The sequence below is a fragment of the Megalobrama amblycephala genome, linkage group LG13, assembly GCF_018812025.1.
Source record: "Megalobrama amblycephala isolate DHTTF-2021 linkage group LG13, ASM1881202v1, whole genome shotgun sequence".
Lineage (NCBI taxonomy): Eukaryota > Metazoa > Chordata > Actinopteri > Cypriniformes > Xenocyprididae > Megalobrama > Megalobrama amblycephala.
In genome coordinates this window covers 3,167,347-3,190,148 of record NC_063056.1, presented here as the reverse complement: position 1 = coordinate 3,190,148, position 22,802 = coordinate 3,167,347, and the positions used below count along the sequence as shown (strand labels likewise).

At 34.0% G+C, this 22,802-nt stretch overlaps 1 protein-coding gene across 1 annotated transcript in view; it reads left to right on the top strand.

Annotated features, from left to right (window-relative positions):
* grik3 (glutamate ionotropic receptor kainate type subunit 3) overlaps positions 1-22,211 on the top strand; it is a 178,464-nt gene extending 156,253 nt beyond the window's left edge. The window contains exons 13-16 of the mRNA XM_048153261.1: positions 9,996-10,213; positions 16,072-16,297; positions 17,722-17,972; positions 20,757-22,211. Coding sequence (XP_048009218.1) covers positions 9,996-10,213; positions 16,072-16,297; positions 17,722-17,972; positions 20,757-21,185 — 1,124 coding nt within the window. The 3' untranslated portion in view covers positions 21,186-22,211. The remainder of the gene's footprint in view (positions 1-9,995; positions 10,214-16,071; positions 16,298-17,721; positions 17,973-20,756) is intronic.
* Positions 22,212-22,802: the final 591 nt, after the last annotated feature.

The window sequence follows — 22,802 nt, the reverse complement described above, 5'->3', positions numbered from 1 at the left end:
ACATGCACAGTGGGGCGTCTCTGTGGTTCATCTCATCTACGTTTGGCCAGATGTCACCTCCCTATACGTTGTTCTTCTTTATTGCATGTCTCAATTAAGTGTTTCTTTCATTCGCCATGGCTGACATGCAGCTTCAGATTGGAAACAGGAGTTATGGATAGATTTCATAAGGAAATTAACAGGTTTGTTTGAGATCACAATGACTTTGCCTTGAATGTAGACGAGAGTAGGCCGTTCCTGTCAGGGGAAGAGTCAGAAAAGAGCAGTTAAATCAGACAACAACCACTTTTTGAGCCTAATGATAGCACTGAAGACAGAAACAGTTCTCAGATCATTTTCTTTTGGACATCAAGAAAATATTGATCAGCAAATCAGTAAAGATTCAGTGAGTGAATCTGTAGACTGATCAAAACCAATATCTTATGAGTTTTTAACTCATGTTGACTGATTCATAAATACAATCAACCGAGTCTCAGGAGTCATTCGTATTTGTTCGAAATTAAATGTTTGTTGTTGCTTGCAACCAGCAGAACTACAAATGAAATCTTCAGCTCTCATGTGCCAGTAAGTGTACAATAACAGGCGTATTTTCCATCATCTTTCTGGTCTTATCTTTTCAACCACCACATTATTATCCAGGTTTCAATTTTCCAGGAGTTGGGGCTTCATGTATTTCAATAGCGTCTATGCTTTGAGACCAAAAAAGAAGATGACAAATAGGCTTATTAGGGGTTCAAGTGTGTAGCGCTGAAACCCTATTGTAATTGTTAAATTTTCCAAGTATCAGCATTCTCCCCTTAGAGTGGTTGGGCAGACCAAACCATAAGTCATCGAGACTTGAAACTTTGAGAGCTGGTAGTACTCACACCATCTACAACATCACCAAGGCTCGCCCTGATCGGCCTGGTGGGGGCGATACAGTGGTCAAAAGTATGAAATGGCTCATAACTACTAAACTGTTAGCTGTAAACTCGAGTATCTTATTGGAATCCTTGGCTCAAGATGGACAAGATGCATGTCTTTGGGTATTTTGGATTTTTTTGAAAAACCTACTTTTGCGAACTAGTCCTAGTTTTTTTGCCTGATTGGTACCAAACCAGTGCAGGGAGATTCTCTGGAGTCTGATTGTCAATAATTATCAAAAAAAAAAAAAAAAAGTTGAAATTTTGAGCCTGGTCTCATTAGAAATACATACCTGTGGGAACATTTTCGCGAGTCGCAAAATACGTACCAATACGTACATATCACTGCAGTTTCAATGTGAAATGTCCACTGAGTGGTGCTAAAAGCGTGTTAATTTTTTTTTTTGCCAGAACAGATAAACGTGAATATGGTACGTTTTTATGATGTTGGCTTTTATACGAATCACCGCAGTTCTGATTTTAAATTTTGTCCGCTGAGTGGCACTAAAAGTGTAGTGCTCCATTATTTTTAAAATAACGTCCCACCAACACCACACCTAAACCTACCCGATAGTGTTAACAAAAGCAAATGTGACATAAAAAGCATCCGTAATCGTGTTGTTTTAGCTTGTTTTGATCTCTCATCTTGGAGCTCTTTTACCATGACTTGTTTTTCCCTGGATTTGTACCCAAGGCTTCCTCCGTATCAGCTGAGCTACCGAGCAAGCTTGTTATGTCAGAAAAGCGAAACATAGAGCTGGTTAATCCATGCAAAGTCCAAAATATATTCGTTTACAAATCGTGCACTTTGGTAAAAAGTGTTTTGAAGTCATAACATAATATTGTGCATGGAGACGTAAAAACAAGTCTTTATTAATCCATAATCTGACCCTGTAATCATAACTGTGTATGAAAACAATTAAAAGCACTTGCTGTTTTACTGCCTCTAGTGTTCATTTCTGTTGGAAACTGCAGTGATATGTACTTATCCTAAACGTTCCCACAGGTACGTCTTTCCATGAGACCAGGTGGGAAATTTTGGTTCATGGTCCCTAAGGGCTACAAAAACATTTGAAGTGGGTGGAGCCACTTTTACTAAAATGGCTATAACTCGTGAACGGAATGAGATTTTTTTTTTTTTTTTTTTAAGATATTTTCACCAAACTCAGCACACCTATGTAAGAGCTTATTCTGTGGTTGCGTGAAAAAGAAAAACATGCATGCCACATGGTAGAACTCCTCATTCTGAGCAAGTTTGCCTCTAGTACCGCCGCTGTCTATCAAATCATTCGTTAAATGTTGAAGATTATTTCAAAAACCAACTTTGGCAAACCAGTCCGAGGTCTTAGGCTCAACCTCGATAACTGTTAAAAAGCTTTAAAAATATATAGGTAACAATTTATTTTAAGGTCTTTTTAATAGTTGCATATTAGCATGTATATCACTAGAATAATGGGTGTTTATTAGTACTTATTAAGCACATATTAATGCCTTATTCTGCATGACCTTATTTTACATTCTTAATCATACCCAATATGGCCTGTCACAATAATCAATATACAGTACAAAGTACATGACCTCAATAATTTTTGGTGACACAATATATCGCCCATTATGTTTAGATTATAATGAATGTCACCAACACTTTGCCAATCAGGCATTATAGTGTTTTCCTGACAACTACAGACAGTTTGGAAGAATGCTCTCAATTTCAAAGCCACAATCCACTGTTCTGGTGCAAATATAAATGTCTTTGTTCAGACGGAGATCTGGCTGCTATGTAGGGTTTGTGTTTACAGCAAAAGTGCACCCTTACTTTACTGAGAAAAAAATGTCAGGGAAAAAATCTGTAAATGGAAAATCTCCATGGTGCTTTTTGTGCATTTGCAGATTATTATTATTATTATTTTTTATTTTATTTTTTTCTTGTTACTTTGCACTTTTTTAGAAAATATTTACCATTTATTCAAGTTTTTTTTATTTAGGATATTACATTTTTTGATCCTTCATTTCCATGATCTAAAGAATTAAATAGTTGTTGTCATTTGAAAGTGTGTAGGCCTTCTTGCATTATTATACTTTTATTTTATGATTATATATTCAGTGGCATGAAATGGTCTTAAAATGACAATAATATTGTTTATTGCAATTATTTCTGGAACAATATATATTGCACAACAAAAAGTAGTTATCATGACAGACCTACCAATACCTAAACTTAACAACTACCTTACTTAATATTAATAAGCAGTAATTAGGAGTTTATTGAGGGAAAAGTCGTAGTTAATAGTTTATATGTGTTCCCTAACACTAAAGTGTTTTATATATATATATATATATATATATATATATATATATATATATATATATATATATATATATATATATATATATATATATATATATATATATATATATATATATTCGGTATTTCTGTACTTAAGAGAGAGTAAATAACCAGGATAACATGATACTGGGGAACAGAATAGACATTTTGGCTTTTTTTTTTTTTTCTTTAGCCATTAGGACACACAGAAGATGGAAACAGCTTTTTCATGGGTATTTTATCTGATTATTTTCCTTTTTCTTCTATTTAAAGTTGAAATGTGCTATTTCTTCGACAAGAATAATCCAACTGCATCTATTTATTGTCTTTATTGTATTACTTTGTGTCATGCAGTTTTTCACCCTCATCACGTTCGTCAATTAAGACTGAAAGTTCACAGCGTTTCTAAAAGTCTTGCATTCTCTTGCAGTGGCTCTATAGATTCAGTGGTGCAGTGAACTGTTCGATATGCATTGAGGAAGCAAACTTTCAAGATTCGTTAACGAAACCAACATCATTTGGTTCCAGTATTTTAGTCATTTAATGGAACCACTTTTGAATAAGAAATCCTAATCCGAGTTTTTATCTGAACACAACACCAAAGTGAATGGCACTCTCTCTCAAATATTATTTCCCTTAATGCCATTTTAAATATTATCTTTGGCTCTGTGCTGAGGCGCAACCTCACAGAATTAGATGGAGGAAGCTATTAAAGACACACAGGGGTTGAAGCTGTTTTCACACCCCTCACAGGCACACATTAGCAAATGATACCCTCATAACCAAACGGCATAATAAAGCATGCCAGGGAGTAATGAAATGTTTTACCTCATGTAAGGAGACAAATAGAAAAGACTCTTCCTGTGCCCACGGTGCTTCCTTGCTCATGGGGAGTGCAAATCTGCCGCACATTTCATTACGCATGAAATCTCCACTGATATGCATGCGATACCTGTCAGTTTGAAACTAGCAGCCATGCAGTTCGTGTATTGGTCGACTGGAGCCAATAGAAGTTCTCTCTTGACTCTCAAAGCTGTGTGATGTGCCTTGAGTGTCGGTTTACTATTCAGTTGCATGAATGATTGATAATGATTTACACTTTAGCAGAGTTTAAAAACTCTGAAAGCTTCAACTAGTGTTAAATGGAGTTAAAAATAAGATTAAAAAAAAAATACATTTTATTGCAGCCAATGTAAGCAGTTACAATATAAAACTAATCAGAAAAAAATGGTATAAAATGTATCTATATATATATATATATATCTATATATATATATATATATATATATATATATATATATATATATATATATATATATATATATATATATATATATATATATATATATATATATATATATATATATATTTTTTTTTTTTTTTTTTTTTATTTACTTATAAAAACTTTTTTTCTAGATAGCAATTTTTTATTGGTATCTAGAAAAAAAGATGAATTTTCAATCTTTTTTTTTTTTTTTTTTTTTACATGATTTGAAAAGGTTAAATAGTCCTGAAAAAAAAAAAAAAAAAAAAAAAGTCACACTTGTGCTCCTCGCGGTCAAAAATGTCCCCTTTGGAAATGAATGGGAGATGATTTTCATCTAGTCAAAACTTTTGGTACTGCGGCCAAACAAAATCTTTTGCTCAATATCACAATATCACGCTCAAATTTGGAGTACAACTTTTTTAGATTTATGGCTTTGATTTTCTAGAGTAATTCCTCTATTTTAGAGTAAAACATATTTTGGAAAATATTTATTTCATATAAAAATTTCAAATAGTATTTTTGTGCATTTTTCATAACGATAAATGTAAATTTCTGTAAAAAAAATTTAAAACTTTTTTTCACTTCAGCAATATTTTGCCAAGTGTCGTCTTTGAAAAGAGATCAAAATTAAGCCTGTGCTCTAAGTTGGATTTGATTTTCAGGTCTATGCGCAAAAAGTGAATACATGGATTATAATTACAGTGTAAATATAATTTAGTACCATAAAATCACCTAAAATAACAACATATTAAATAAAAAACATGATCGAACCAAAATATAGCACATTCATTATATTGAAATAATATTAATGTCATTTTTGACCGACACGTGACGAGCACATGACTTATATTAACACATCTTAAACCAGCCTAAGGTGGTTTTCTTGTTTATCTGGTAGTCCTGTATTCTTCTAAGGAGAAACATTTGAGACAAAGTTGATACCTTAATGAAACACAGAGTACGATCAATAAAATGATCCTCTGGGAAGGATAATCCAAAGACAGAATCCAATATTACTGTATCTAGAGTAAGACAGCAGAAATAAATTTAAAAAAAAAATAAAAAATTGAGATCAAATAAAATCAGACACTAAACAACTGGCATGAATACAAAATAAATGTTTCCACATGTCAGAGTTGTTGTCTTAATTTTTTTTCTTCGTTGTCATTTTTCAAACATCGGTTCCTGTCAGACAGGAAGCTCTTTCACGCTCGCGCAGCAGCGGTTCAGCTGAACTGATAAAAGCATAAAAGCACATTTTTCATGTCTGTCCAAAAATTATGCAGGTTAGACATGGCCTGCTCAACAAAAACGGATGTTTCATTGTGCAAAATGCAGATTATTACATGAAAAATGGTCTGTTTTTGCAAGTCCTAAACCCTTGCTAAAGCTGCCTAAGCTGGTCGGATGGCTTTAGAGGTGTTACGACTGACCAGCTAAACAAGCTTTAACCAGCCAACCATTTTATCAGGTTTCTGTTTTTCCACCGACTGCATGCAAAAATGTTAATTTGGTGACTGATGTGCTTTATCAATTTGCTCAGTTTCCCTAATCTTGAACATATCTTTATTTCTTCTCCATGCTATTGTTTAAAACATTATTGCTTTCGCACACACTGATAGTGAAAAAGCTAAGGAAGTATCAGGCTGAATACTGAACACTAGCCTCCGGCGCTGAGCCGCACTGTGACTTTCTTCTTTTCGAGAGGAAGGTGGGAATGTTAAGTGCAGGTAATTATTCTCACTGGGAAATGCTTTAACTTCGGCCGGGCTGATGTGTTTCAGTGCTTCTGAAAGAAATAGCAGGACAGGGAAAAGCAGGTCATCATAATTAATATCACTCTGAAGCAAACCCACAGAGAATAACCCACAGACGGCCACAGTTTAGCAACTTTGCCTTCCCTACTTTTACACAGCGATAAGCAGATGTTTAGCTTCAGCGTTATGCTGGAAAATCTGTCAGCTGGTTGTTTGCCGTGACATCAGCATTTCTTTAATAGCCTGCACACTGAAACGTGATAGAGGAACCCAAAAAAAAAAAAAAAACAAGGCGACAAAGCAAAGACCCTCTCCCACAAGAGCTGATTTGATTCTGTATGTTGTGGCAAAATGATTATATTAATAAAAAAAAAAAAAAGTTTGTCAACTGTATTTGTATTTTAGCCTGTGTGTGTGTGTGTGTGTGTGTGTGTGACACTCAGGGGTTTGCAGTTTTCTAGCTTCTCATTGCACTGTTGACTGTCTCCCATCCTGAAGGAAGTCTCTGTTTGTCCATCATCTCTGTGTTTGTTTGGTTTGTCTCTCTGAGTCTCTCTCTATTTGAGATGAGCTGCTGAATGAACTGATGCTTTAGAGAGATAAGGTTTGTCCAAGAAAACAAGAAAAGAAAAAAGTATATTGTAGTATCATTTTGAACAGTATTTTGATAATACTTTTACCAATGTATATAGATATTTTGGTAACACTTTACAATAAGGTTCATTAGTTAACATGAACTAATAATGAACTGCACTTCTACAGCATTTATTAATGTTTGTTAATGTTAATTTCAACATTTACTAATACATTATTAAAATCTTGTTAACATTAGTTAATGCACCGTGAACTAACATGAACAAACAATGAACAATTTTCATTAGTAAATACAGTAACAAATGTATTGCTTATGGTTAGTTCTTGTTAGTTAATACATTAACTAATATTTAACTAATGAACCTTATTGTAAATTGTTACCCTTTCTGGTAACTTTATAATATCTGCACGCTATGAAGCATTAGTTAAGCATTAGTAAATAGTTAATTCATCACTTATAAAGCATTAATAGACATTAGTAAGTGGTTTATAAATACAGCTATAATTGCTTTGTTCTTGAATTATAAGTGTATCTATAATGAGTTTAATAATTGTATTTTCATACTTTATTAATAATCAATTTATCATTTCTAAATTAAGTATTACATTATTCACAAACCAGTTATTTAGGAGTTGTCAGTAGTTCATTTAGTAAGTGTAAGTAAATGATTAATAAACTATTTAAACATTCATTTATACATCTTATTATTTAGACACATAGTAATAGTTACTTAGCGTGTTAGTAAATGTTTTATTAACACATATTCCTACTGCAATTCATGATTAATTCAGGTAATTATAAAACATTTAGAAGTAGTCAGTTAACTATTTTTGTGAGCTCATCTAAAGTGAGGACTATTTATGCTTTATAAAGCTTTTATAAATGAGATTTAAAGGTTCAGTGATCTTCTGCACTGCTGTTCTCTGATGTTTTAAAGTTAGTCACTAGAAATATGTGTTAATAAAGCATTTATTAACACACTAATTAACTATTACTATATGTCTAAATAATAAGATGCATTAATGTACATTTAAATATTTTATTAATCATTTACTTTCACTTCCTAAATGATCTTATGAACCACTGACAACTCCTAATTAACTGGTTTGTGAATAATGTAATACATAATTTAGAAATGATAAATTGATCATTAATAAAGTATGAAAATACAATTATTAAACTCATTATAGTTATGCTTATAAATCAAGAATAAAGCATTTATAGCTGTATTTATGAATGCTTACTAATGTATATTAATGTTTTATAAATGATGAATTGACTATTTACTAATGCTTAACTAATGCTTCATAGCGTGAGTTATTCTAAAGTGTTACCCCATTTCTTTAATAGAAAAATATTTATACACTCAAAAAAGTGTTGGATTTACTTAATAAAGCAGTGTCAAGTGGTTCCACACAACTATATGAGTAATTTGTACAAATGTCAATTTAGTTGTATGAACAAAAGAAATTCAAGTAAAACTGACAAAACTTATTTGAGTAAATACAAATCATTTGAATTTGTTACATAATATTTATATGTGCAGTTTACTTAAACTTACAAGTTTATTTCGTAAGGTGAACACATTTATTGACTTAATTTACCTTATTAAATGAACTATTTGCTCTAAAAATGCACTCAAAAAATAACTGATTGAACAAACTCAGTTGAATTGAGAGCAGGACATGCGTATATGAGCGCTCACAGCAAAACTCTGCGTAATGGTAACGTCAAAATTCAAAAACATTACAGAAATTCCTCAAATGTCTAACATGACTGAACATTAAACACTGACATAAACTAACAACATCTTTCCCTTTACTGAAAAACACATCAAATAACACTTAAATCCCTAAATTTACTCTCTAAATTTACACTATGGGAACTACAGATTTTTTGTCAACATTAATTTGTGTTTCACTCAGCGATGTTAAGTTGACTGAACAAACACTTATCAAGTAAAGCTGACATTACTCATTTTTAGTAGAAACAACTCAGTTAAATTAAGTTTAAGTAGTTATCGTACATGAGTTTTTAAGTAATGTGAACAAGGATGGTTTGCGTGAAAGTATTTTGTGTATTTACTTACTTATTTACTTACTACTGTTCTAAAGTTTGGGGTCAGTACGATTTTTAAAATGTTTTTTGAAAGAAGTCACTTCTGCTCACCAAAAAACAGCAATATTGTGAAATATTATAACAATTTGAACTGTATAGTATATAGTATACTGTATGAGTATATTGTAAAATGTAATTTGTTTCTGTGATTTTCACCATCATTAATCCAGTCTTCAGTGTCACATGATCCGGTAACACTTTGCAATAAGGTCTCATTAATTAACATTAGTTAACTACATTAGTTAACATGAACTAATAAGGAATTGCACTTCTACAGCAGTTAATGTATTAACTAAAAATAACTAACAATGAGCAATGCATATTTATTCATCTTTGATAGCATTAGTTAATACAAATATAACTACTCATTGTATGTTCATGTTAGTTCACAGTGCATTAACTAATGTTAACAAATACAACTTTTGTATTTGTGTAAATGTAACATTAACTAAGATTAATGAACACTAGAAGTATTGTTCTTTCATAGCTCATGTTAACTAATGTTAATAAATGAAACCGTATTGTAAAGTGTAAAGATGAAATCATTCTAATATGAAGATTTTCAGCTCAAGAAACATTTCTGATTATTATCAATGTTGGAAACAGTTGTTCTGCTTCATGATTTTGTGGAAACCATGATGTATTTTTGTTTTAGGATGAATAGAAATCTCAGAAGAACAGCATTTATTTGAAATGTATTTGTTACAATGTAAAAGTCTTTATTTTTACTTTTGATCAATTTAATGCATCATTGCAAGGTATTAATTTGTGTGAAAAAAAAAAAAAAATCTTACTGAACCTAAAGTTTTAAAGTTTAGTTTTAAAATGTATGCAGCTTTTATAACATCATTAATTGAGATGTACAGTATGTATTTAAAAACTGTCAGACTACAGGATCATTGAGATACGAGTGAAAGCAAAAATCTGATACACTTTCCCTTCTTATAAACATATATTACCATGAATGTTAACTACAAATCTTGATGTGTTTTTATGTAATCAGTTGCTGATGCATTTAATTTCTGTTCAGGTTCAGAACTGATGCCTAAAGCTCTCTCCACTCGAATCATCGGAGGAATCTGGTGGTTCTTCACCCTCATCATCATCTCCTCCTACACAGCCAACCTGGCGGCCTTCCTCACCGTCGAGAGGATGGATTCGCCCGTGGACTCAGCTGATGATCTGGCCAAACAGACCAAAATAGAGTACGGCGTAGTCAAAGATGGAGCTACAATGTCCTTCTTTAAGGTACAACCCTCTGAAATGATCAAGTCTATCATTGGGATGTATCACGATGGCAGTTTACCATGATTACATTCACTATTTGTGATAAATTTGACATGTTGTTTATTCCATTAAACTTGACACATGGATTTTTGTCACCAGTGTTGAGAACACCTCCAGAATGTTAACAGAAAGACAGCTTCAGCTAACTTTTCAAAAAAGAAGGAACTTCTCTATTCGTGAGTGGTGCGCAGAGAGAGAAAAAAAAATCAATACAATTTCACAAAAGAATTTTTTAAGCTTTTCCAGTTAGATCTTAATTCCCATTGTAAAAGCATATTCTCCCATGCTCTCAATTCTCTTCCATGTTTGAAGTATTCCTTCATAATGATTTTTTTTTATTTATTATTATTCCAAAGTTTCAGCTTTTGCCTGCAGGGTTTTACTTTTTCACAGCTTTGAGTTTTTGCTCTCTGATGCTGCGGTGCCGAGCAGAGAAAAATGTACCGGGTTTCAGAGTGACACAACATCGAGGTGTCTTTAAACCAGTGATTGCATATTCATACATTCTTTCAAAATATAGGCTGCTTTCATGTTTTCTGCTGATGTTGTCATATTTTCAAAAGCAATTTCTATAAGTAAAAAACATACATTTGCATTTTTGATTTGATTTATGTTTCAAAATTGTTATCTTAAATTTCTGTCAACCCTATTTTTACACTTCAGTGTATGAAGCTAATGAATTATGCTTGCTTTGACATTTAGTGCGCGCAGTTTCTATGATTGTGCATCCTTTTTGTCTCCTGAATGTATGATTTCAGCATTAGACTGAAGATCACAAAAACAGGTGTTTGCAATTAAAATATCAATCTGTCGCTGCCTGAACACCTTCGGTTCTGCTTGTTTTCTGAAACTTCAGCTGTAGTATTTCAGCGAGCAGACCTGCAACGTCAAATGTTAATTTAACATTTTATCAAGAGTAATCAAAGAGCACTCACGCTTGTTCATTTTCTTGGGTCACTTTAAATGTTTCATGGAATTGAGCCAACAATTATCCGTGATTAGCTATGGTTTCTTACGTGACCTCCTTTATAAAAACCATGAAATGCCATTTAAACTGAGTGCTAATCGTGATGTTAAAGTTTCATTATCCTGAGACCGCAAACTACGCATGCACGCACGCACACACACACACACACAATTGGTTTCACTTCTAATTCAGAATTTCTTTATAAGGAGACCCAATATTCAGGATAGCATACTACTCTAATTTCTGCAGAATTTATGTCTTTGCCTACATGTCTGCAAAAATATACCAATACATACATTTCACTAGATTTTTAAGCTGAAATGAACACTAGTGGCAGTAAAACACCAACAACCTTTATTCCTTTTGACTACAATTTTGATTACAGGGCCAAATTATCAATTACGAAATATTTTTTATGGCTAAAAAAGACACCCCAAAACACTCCATGATTTGTAAACTAATACATTTTGACCTTTCCATCACATGCAAGCTAAAATGGCACGGTTGCTCTAGCAAATGTGTTATCTCTTTACATTTGATTTTGTTCACTCAGTTAGGTTTAGGGTAGGATTTAGTGTAGGTGATATGTTATTTTCAACAGAGTGTCTATTTATACCAAGTGCAAATACCCCGTCAATTGTTGGCAGAGGCTATTTACACTAACTCCGCCCACCAATGTCTGATTGAGTCTGATTGAAACCTGTCTGATAACAGGATCAGTGGTGTGCAGAGTAAGACGGGCGGTGTTAGATTTGAATGTAACTGACCCAAGTTTCAATTCACCTTTTTCTGATCTTCTCTCTTTTCCCATTGCATATTTGCTTTGAGAGGCATTTTTTAAATACACATTTAAAAATAAAATTAGGTGCCTAATGGGTATTTGATAGTGTGAATAAAGTGTTTATTGGGTAGGGTTAGCGGTCAGTGGAAGGGAGGGACAAGTAACGTCCTAATAAGGCAACATCCATTCATGTTTTCAATAAATACAATCGGTAAAACTTTACAATAAGGTTCATTAGTTAAACTTTATTAACTAACATGAACTAACCATGAGCAATACATTTGTTACTGTATTTACTAATGAAAATACAGTTGCTCATTGTTTGTTCATGTTAGTTCACAGTGCATTAACTAATGATTGTGTATTAGTAAATGTTGAAATTAACATTAACAAAGATTAATAAATGCCGTATAAGCATAGTTCATTATTAGTTCATGTTAACTAATATAGTTAACTAATGTTAACTAATGAACCTAATTATAAAGTGTTAACATATAATCATATACACTGAATATGTTATTATTGCATACTGTTGTATAATATATTACAATACACTGAGGTGCAAATAGTATCTGCCACAATTTGCACTAATTATGTAACTACTATTTTCTCTTAGTGCAAAGATTGTTTTATTTTATTTTTTTTTTTCACTTAGTGTAAATAGCCACTGCCTATTTTCACACGACAGAGCATTAACCAATACGTACAACAACCATAATAAAACATTGCCACATTTTGCAAAAATGTACCCACTATCTATTTTTAAAGGCATTGGGCATGAAACATATCACTTATAACATCTCATGGACATGTCACATGAAAAGTGCAGTGAAATTTGTATTTGTATTTTATAGCACCAATTTAATACAACATTAGTTGTCCAAAGTGCTTCACAGTCCCAAGAGAAAACAAAAGTATAAATAAAAACAAATAAAACAATATAAAACAAACACATAACACACAATAAATATCACTATCCATCATTAGAACTTGCAGTCAGAGTTAAGCAAATGTGATTTTAACATAGCTTTAAAAACAGGTAAAGATTTGATGGATCTAATAGCGACTGGGAGATCGACCGGCTCGAGAGAAGGCTCGATCACCTTTGTGTTTGTATTTTGTTTTAGTAACGGCAAGCAGATATTTGTGTACCAGGACCAACATGTTTTATATTTTACGTTTTGCAGAAATGTAGGCAGAGTAACATATTCCCAAAGTGCCTCTTTTGCAACATCATTTCCCACAATGCAATGTGCTAAACTTGACCATCCATTTCCTGTGTAAAGAAATTAACCATTTAAATGTTTAAATCAGTAAATTAACCGACAAATGTTTTCACACTTCGGTAACACTTTATAATAACTGCACACTATGAAGCATTAGTTAAGCATTAGTTAATAGTTAATTCATCACTTATAAAGCATTAATAGACATTGGTAAGTAGTTTATAAATACAGCTATAATTGCTTTATTCTTGAATTATAAGCGTATCTATAATGAGTTTAATAATTGTATTTTCATACTTTATTAATAATCAATTTATCATTTCTAAATTAAGTATTACATTATTTACAAACCAGTTATTTAGGAGTTGTCAGTGGTTCATTTAGTAAGTTTAAGTAAATGATTAATAAACTATTTAAACATTCATTTATACATCTTATTATTTAGACACATAGTAATAGTTACTTAGCGTGTTAGTAAATGTTTTATTAACACATATTCCTACTGCAGTTAATGATTAATTCAGGTAGTTATAAAACATTTAGAAGTAGTCAGTTAACTATTTTTGTGAGCTCATCTAAAGTGAGGACTATTTATGCTTTATAAAGCTTTTATAAATGAGATTTAAAGGTTCAGTGATCTTCTGCACTGCTGTTCTCTAATGTTTTAAAGTTAGTACTGAGGTAGTTTTGACACTAGGAATATGTTAATAAAGCATTTATTAACACACTGAGTAACTAATACTATATGTCTAAATAATAAGATGCATAAATGTACATTTAAATATTTTAAGAATCATTTACTTACACTTCCTAAATGATCTTATGAACCACTGACAACTCCTAAATAACTGGTTTGTGAATAATGTAATACATCATTTAGAGATGATAAATTGATCATTAATAAAGTATGAAAATACAATTATTAAACTCATTATAGATATGCTTATAAATCAAGAACAAAGCATTTATAGCTGTATTTATAAATGGCTTACTAATGTCTATTAATGTTTTATAAATGATGAATTAACTATTTACTAATGCTTAACTAATGCTTCGTAGCGTGAGTTATTCTAAAGTGTTACCCACACTTCTTATTTAACCAACCACCAAAATCTACATTATTACACAAACTTGGATTTAAAAAAAAACAAAAAACAAAAAAAAAACACTGTGCTGATAATGCAAAATAACCATGCAGCACACTGCTGTTTGAAAAATGTATGTTTGCATTAAACTTTGCCTATTATTTTCAAAAATACAATTGCCAATATTGAAAAGTAGTAGGCTAGCATTCAGTTTGCATACAGTAAAACGGACACAGCTGTGCTGAAAGCAGCATTATAACTGCCATAATCCAGTGTACACAGTGACTGTTTAATCTAGGAAGTGTCAGCTGTATCACTCCGGTTGCTTATTCATTCTTGTGCAGTCCAACACTGAAGCCAATTCCCAGCCACTTTCAATTATATTGAGAGACACCAGGGAAAATAGCGTTTGAAGGGGGAGGAACAATAACAGGTGCTCAAGGTTAAGAGAACAGCGCCAACACCAGCACGCCGTAGTGTGAAGCTGGAAAGTGTCGCTGTAATGGAGCCAAGACTCAGGAGGAGGAAAATGTCCTTTTCTGAGGATGTTGTGCATGAATCGTACGTTACTGTGGAGTGGACGTAGTATGCTTTCTGCATGTCCGACTCTCAATGGCATGATTTACAGTTGGAAGATAGCAAAATGCATTTTGCAAATTTGTCATTTTATTCAAAAGAAGTGTGTTACACAGGAAGGTTAAATTAAAACATTTCAGTTTAAACAGGTATTCATAGGTTCTTATGAAATGACATAACAGCATGCAATTGCATACATTGTGGATTCAAATTAGCATGCAGCTTGAGTTTTGCAAGTTTTGCACAAAATAAGCACAAGGCAAATAGTTTCTGCTCGATCAGCGAACATTTAACAGACACTTTTATCCAAAGCAACACATAGTACAATTATTAAAAATTCAGTCCCCCTGGAGTGTCTTAATCAAGGGCACGAAGGTGAAAGTGCTGAAATGAACACAAGTGACGGTAAAACGCCAATAAATGGAATTCCTTTCTACAGAAATTTTGATTACAGGGGCAGATTATCGATTAATAAAGACTGCATGATTTGTAAACTAACACATTTTAACCTTTGCATCACATAATTAGATCCATATGTGTGGCTTTTTCTAATGTAGTAAACTTGCTCAGAAGCTCATCTAATACAGCAGTGCACTCGTGATGTGAATGTGAAAACACTCGATAAAACGGTTAAAAGACTAAAATGACTAAAAGCTAAAAGCTGTTTGATTATCAGTTAGGTGTAGGTTGGGTTTAGTGTATGTTATTTTCAAGTCAAGTCACCTTTATTTATGTTATACAACACAGATTGTTTCAAAGAGCTTAACACTAATAAACTGACAGAAGATAACAGAATGCAAACAATCACATATGAGACTAATGAAGTTTTTTCTCTAAAGCAGCTCTACAATAGTGCCATTATTCAGCTCAAGTCATTTAATGTTGATTCAGTTCAGTTCAATAACTATGTAAAGTTCATCCAATTATAAAATGAGTTTAATACATACCACAACCAGCGTAAGATTCAAGTACCAGATTTACGTTCATCTGTTTCGGATAAAACTGAACAGGCTTTTAGCACCACTCATTGGACATTTCACTTTGAAAGTGTTTCAAAACATGCAAGAAGAAACGTAATAATCCTCCAGTGTGTGTATACTGTTCTGACCAGCAAACCAGAGTGATTTCAAAATACAAACACACGCTCCTTTAGATTACTGAAAAATGATGCTTCTCTCTTTCAGAAATCAAGAGTGTCCACATTTGAGAAGATGTGGGCTTTCATGAGCAGCAGACAGAGCACGTCGTTCGTCAAGTCCATTGAAGATGGGATTCAGAGAGTGTTAAAGTCAGACTACGCCCTGCTTATGGAGTCAACGACCATTGAGTATGTGACGCGCAGAAACTGCAATCTCACACAGGTCGGCGGCATCATCGACAGTAAAGGTTACGGCATCGGCACCCCGAAAGGTAAAACCACCATCATAACATGTTTTGATTCTGAATTCGGATGAGCCACGATATAAGCGGTTGTAATAATCACATACTGACCTCTTAGCTGAATTCATAAGACTTAAAAGCTGCCTAGTCTGCAGTGTTGAGTAATTTTACATGCCTAAAGCCTTGTGTGACTGGAACTTTACACAGTATTCATTAAAAAACTGTGTGTGTGTGTGTGTGTGCAATGCTTTGTTGAAATGCCTCTCCTTTCAAGTGTGGAGTTGGTGTCAAAATGTTAAAGCAATCTATTTAGTTTTTTTTTTTCTTTCTTTCTTTTTTTTTTCTTCTTGGTGTATATTAGATTTTCAAATTCAAAGGGAGTCTGTAAAAGATGTGGTCCACAAATCTTGTTGGAAACATCTTTTAAAAAAATGTCTTTTTTCCACAAATTTTGTATGAATGCAAATTTTATAATATCAAAGATACTCATTTTTAGTAATTGCACAGTTACTTCTCATATTGTATTTTCAAAAAGTTTTGGAATATTTTTTCTTTTCCACAAATTTGACACTACCGAAACACAATAATAAATAATTTAAGAATAAGGGTTACATTGGAAACATTTTGTTTACATCTACCTTGTAAATATATGTATAATTTTTTTTTTTTTTTTTTTTTTTAAGTTTTCACAGGTAAATCAATAACAATTACAATTTTAACAATATTTTAGGTGTAATGTGTGAGCTTTGTTGTATTTTGAATCAAATCTTTCTTTGAAAAAGGCATAAAGTTTATCATACTGATTTCAAAGTTAAGGATTCAAAAGTTTGAATATACATCGAACCAAACACTATAAGATCATCTTAGTTGACAATTCTTACTTTATTCTAACTGTACTCATTTATTTTGCCCAAATAAATGATTGTGTTCCCTCTTGTCCCTACCAAAACAACGATGTAACAGTCACGACCGAAACATGTGGTGAACTTTTGGTTGTAACAATTTTTAGATTTAGAAGTTAATGCTGGTTCTGATAGAAAGGTGTCAGAATACACAGTGCATCAGTTTGTTGTGTATGGAGCTGCATAGCTGCAGACCAGTCAGAGTGTCCATGCTGACCCCTGTCCACCACCGAAAGAGCCAACAGTGGACACGTGATCATCAGAACTGGACCACGGAGCAATGGAAGAAGGTGTCCTGGTCTGATGAATCACGTTTTCTTTTACATCACATGGATGGCCGGGTGCGTGTGCGTCTCTTACCTGGGGAACACATGGCACCAGGATGCACTATGGGAAGAAGGCAAGCCGATGGAGGCAGTGTGATGCAATGTTCTGCTGGGAACATGGAAACTATATATATATATATATATATATATATATATATATATATATAGTTTTCTCAGTACTTGGTATTCCATTGAAGATTCTCATCTATTAATGCATTTATTCCAGGCTCGCCATACAGGGATAAAATCACAATTGCTATCCTCGGCATCCTGGAAGATGGCCGTCTTCACATGCTCAAGGAGAAGTGGTGGAGCGGCAGCAGCTGTCTGGAGGACGAGCGGTATGAGACGGGTCCCATGGGCATCCAGAATCTGGGCGGCATCTTCATTGTGTTGGCTTCTGGTCTGGTGCTGTCAGTGTTTGTGGCTATAGGAGAGTTCATCTACAAACTGCGAAAAACTGTAGAGCGTGAACAGGTGAGACTGACTGGAAATAGAAACTATAATATGATTAGTTATTCATGACTAGTAGTGGTGTTCTTTGAACACTAACAGTGAGAATTATCCCTTGTAATGTACTGTGTACACTTTTTTGGGTTTGTTTGGACCCGGTGGAACGTAAGCTTATAAAACAGTCATAACTTATAGTATTTTTCCAACTTAAACAATATAGTATCTGATCAGTAACTTCTCATTAATGTGCATTTTGTTTTTAGTTGTGAATGTTACTGTGTTTTAACCATGCTATTACTACATTCACCCTCTTTTTATTAATTAAAAATTTAGAAATTATTTGATTTTCAAATTTTACAACAACTACAGCAAAAACAAGCGTGATGCAAGAAAATATATATTTTTTTTATCAGTATTTATGAGAAATTTTATTTGAATATATCATTATCTGAAATTCATAAAAACATATAATGTGAGAATTACCCACGTTCCTCTTCTGTGTCAAAACAGACCCGAATGCGATAAGAGGGTTAAGACATCAGACTTGAAACTGCAATGCTTCAGCAACCACGCAGAACTGAACATCACAAAATGTCTTTCCAAATCTCCCAGAACAACACCCTAGCAACCTCCCACATTAGCTCAGCAACTGCTAAACACCCTAGCAATCACCCAGAAGGCCCTAGTGCATGCCTAGCAACGGTCTTGTACCATTACACTTGCAGTCACTGATTTTAGACATGCTGAAATGAAGACGCTCAGCACGATGACTAAAGCTGAGTGTTCATTCACACCTGATAACATCACAGAATGAGCGAAGAGATGAATAACCGATCGAACATCAAAAAGCATAGCAAGCAAATCGCAAATCACTTCCTTTTTATGTAGACACATCTCACAGATAAGATGCCAGTGCTGGAGGTTGACATTTAAACCACTTTGATCATGTATTTGAGTGTAAAAGCATGTTAAAAAAAATGAGAATATTTTTATCACACATCCCACCTCAAAATGAATTATATTCCCTACTGAACTAGAACATTGTGTTATTTTTCCACACATGTTAGAAGTTATTTTCAGGGTTGTTTTTGGCCTCATTGATTTAGAAGCTATAACATCATTTTAAAGAACATCATCGAAAGAAAGCACATTGAACACTGAAAGAAAGAAATATTTTGGTCACACTTTCAATCTAAAAATGCTGAGTTACAAACAACCAAGGCTGGGTTAAAAATTGGACAAACCCAGCGATTAGGTTGTTTTGACCCAGCAGTTGGGTTATATGTTTGACTGACCTGCTGGGTAGTTTTATTTAACTCAACTATTGTTGACTAACTACATGGTTGGCTTAAAATGAACCCAAAATAGGTTGGAAATTAAAAATCCGACACATAATTACTAGAGCCAACAATAATAATCAAAAGGTGCACATTTATTAATAAGCAATTTAATAATTGTTTATTATTTAATTATTATTTATTAGACTTATTAATAAATGTCCATTTATTAAACAGCATAATGCATGATCATTTCCAACCTATTTTGGGTTCATTTTAAGCGAGCAATATAGTCATTTTTAAACAATAGTTGAGTTAAATAAAACTACCCAGCAGGTTTGGCAAACATTTATCCCAACCACTGGGTTTGTCCATTTTTTTAACCCAACTTGGGTTATTTTTAACCCAGTACACAGCAAAATCCCCAGAGTTAAATCAACTCTGCTCAGATTACATATGGTCCCTCTCTACATAGAGTTAAAATAACACTGAAGCAGAGTTAAAGTTAATGAGTTAATATGCTGTTTGTGGAGTTGTTCAGTCAGATCCTGAGAGATTTAATGTCTTTTATCTTCAGTTGTTTTCATCTAAGACTGTGGCTGGAAGTCATTTGTAGTGTTTCTCTTCAGTGATTCTGCTTGTTAACAGCAGGTGTTCATCACTAATGCTCAATCGTAAATTAATTAATCACTTAATTATCTCACTAACTTTAACTCTGCTTCAGTGTTATTTTAACACTATATAGAGAGGGACCATATGTAATCTGAACAGAGTTGATTTAACTCTGGGGATTTTGCTGTGTATTTTTTAGAGTGTAGATTAGTGTAGATCCAATTCTCACTATTAACTACAATGTTTCCCTCAATAAACTCCTAATTACTGCTTATTAATAGTTAGTAAGGTAGTTGTTAAGTTTAGGTATTGGGTAGGATTAAGAATGTAGAATAAGGTCATGCAGAATAAGGCATTAATATGTGCTTTATAAGTACTAATAAAGAGCCAAAATCCTAGTAATATGCATGCAACTAGTTAATAGTGTGAATTGGATCCTAAACTAAAGTTTTACCAATATTTTCAGCAAAGATGCATCAAACTGATAAAAAAAAAGAGAGACAATAAAGACCTTTACATTGTTAAAATGTCCATTTCAAATAAATCCTTTTTATTTTCACTTTATATTTATCAAAGAATCTTGGAAAAAAAAATATATCTATCATGGTTTCCACAAAAATATTAAGCAGCGTTCTGAAAATTGTTAATTTTTGATGGTTCATGTGGTTCATTTTAAAATATATTCACATAGAAAACAGTTATTTTAAATTGCAATAATATTTCACAATAGTCCAGTTTTTGCTGTATTTCTTATAAAAATGCAGGCTTGGTGAACATAACAGACTTCGAAATCAGGGCTAAAAAAGCAGATACTTAATTTGCTGACACACTCAGTTAGCACCAAAATGGACGTGAACGTACTTACTTCCTCTTTTCTCTTTCTCCTCCCCCCACCATGTCCCTTTTTTTCCATCAAGAGGTCTTTCTGCAGTGCGGTGATGGAAGAGATCAGACAGTCGTTCACGTGCGAGAGACGGGTGAAACACAAGCCCCGCCGCCCGCCGCCAGCCATGGTGAAGACGGACGCAGTGATCAACATACACTCCTTCAACGACCGTCGCCTGCCAGGAAAGGACAACATGAGCTGCAACACCGCAATGACGCCCGTGTTTCCATGACTTGCCTGGGCGACGGCCAGCTGAGGCACGTCCCCGGCGCCGTGCCGGAGAGCAGGGACTACGGCTCCGAGATGATTACGGCATTCACCATCAACCGCAGAGACATCCGACACCAAATGGCCAGTCAGAACGGTGGCAGTAGCAGCAAACCAGGTAGTGACCACATCCTCAAACCAATGTATCCCACCATGCCATTGCGAGAGGGAGGCCGATCGGTATCCTTCCTGTGAGAGCCATCCACGTCTGCGAAACTATCCGAGTCTGATGTTTACAAGCGGCACTCGAAAGACTCGAAGGAGCCCCCCGATCAAATGAAAATATATGTTTCTCACTGGAACGGAGTGAAAATGTGGAAAAGAGGCTTTTTCGGAGCATGGCAATAAATGAACAGAAGCGAATGGGAGTAGTTTTCTTAGAGTATCATTTATAGCACATCAAATTAATTTCGAAGAGTTCTGACGATTTATCTTTTGGTTTCGTCAAAATGCTGTGGCGTTTTGGTGGGGGCGGCAAAACAAACGTCTCTGTGAATGCGATGTACATTACAGGTATGTGTCGAACCGTAGGAACAGTTTAGTTTAATACGCTGTGACCTGCTAGAGTAGTAGAAAACCCTTAGACTGCAAGTTCCCGAAGGCTACAGAGAGCGTAGCGGCATCCTTTGCTCACGGAAATGCACAAACAAACAGGGTTGATTTCATTCGAGCCACCTAAACAAATTGAAAAATGAGTAACAATTCTGTACGGCAGTTTTGAGCAAGACTTGCAGCCATTTTGATTTATTTCGTGCTTCACACATTGCCAGCAGATGTTTTTTTTTTTTGTTTTGTTTTCTTTTAAACAGCAAGATCTAATGGTAATGACGGATAAACACAAGAGTTGCCAAAGATCTGTCGTCCAAATGGATTTAGACACTTGAAACGCAGCTTCCCCTACAGACAAGAGAGCCAGTGACACTTTGCCTCCGCTGTGTTTGTTAAATGAGTTATTCCTGAGAATCACAGAAGAATACTCACTTCACACGGTACGTACAGAGGAATCGACACAAAACACAGAGCTTGCCATATGGTGAAGAGCTAATACAAAGGAAATAAAACCGTTTTAAGATATACATGAGCGAGAATGTCTCTCGCCATGTATCTGTTCAGCTACGATTATATTGGCTTTTGCCATCTGCATCTGCTATGTCAACTTGTTTGAAGTTCAGAGCTTATAGATGGTGTGGTTTACGTCAAAACATTAAATCAGAAAACATCTGGGTGTTTTATTATTATTATTACTATCATTCCATCTTCCACTCTTGTTGTTATCAGGTTTCTAACAAAAAGCATACATTACTAAAACACACTCAATATGTTTGCTTAAAGGGGACCTATTATGCAAATTTCACTTCTGTAAGGTGTTTGAACATCGATGTGTGTGAGAACAACCTGCCTATAATGCTACAAATCCACCCACTCCTTTTTTTTATAGTCCCCATAAATCAGAAGCAGTCTCTTCAAATGAGCTGATTCAGATTCTACCCTACGATGACGTCATCTTAGCGGGAAGCCCCGCCCACAGCCGGTGATGATCTGCCCTATTAGCATAGACACACCCCTGAGTGAGAAGCACAGAGTCCGCCATTTCTGTATCCTCTCTGTAGCAGCTGGAATTGTACAATAAGTGTTGTGTTTTGGGATGTACCAACGAATATAAGAGTCTCCATAGACTCCCGCCATCTGAGTCACTGAGGACATTGTGGTTAAATGTTATTTTTGAAGGAAACGTCCAGAAGAATCTAGGTAAAGTCTTGTACTTTTGCACCAATAATTTTACGACAAACTGCTTCACAAGCGATGTTCTGT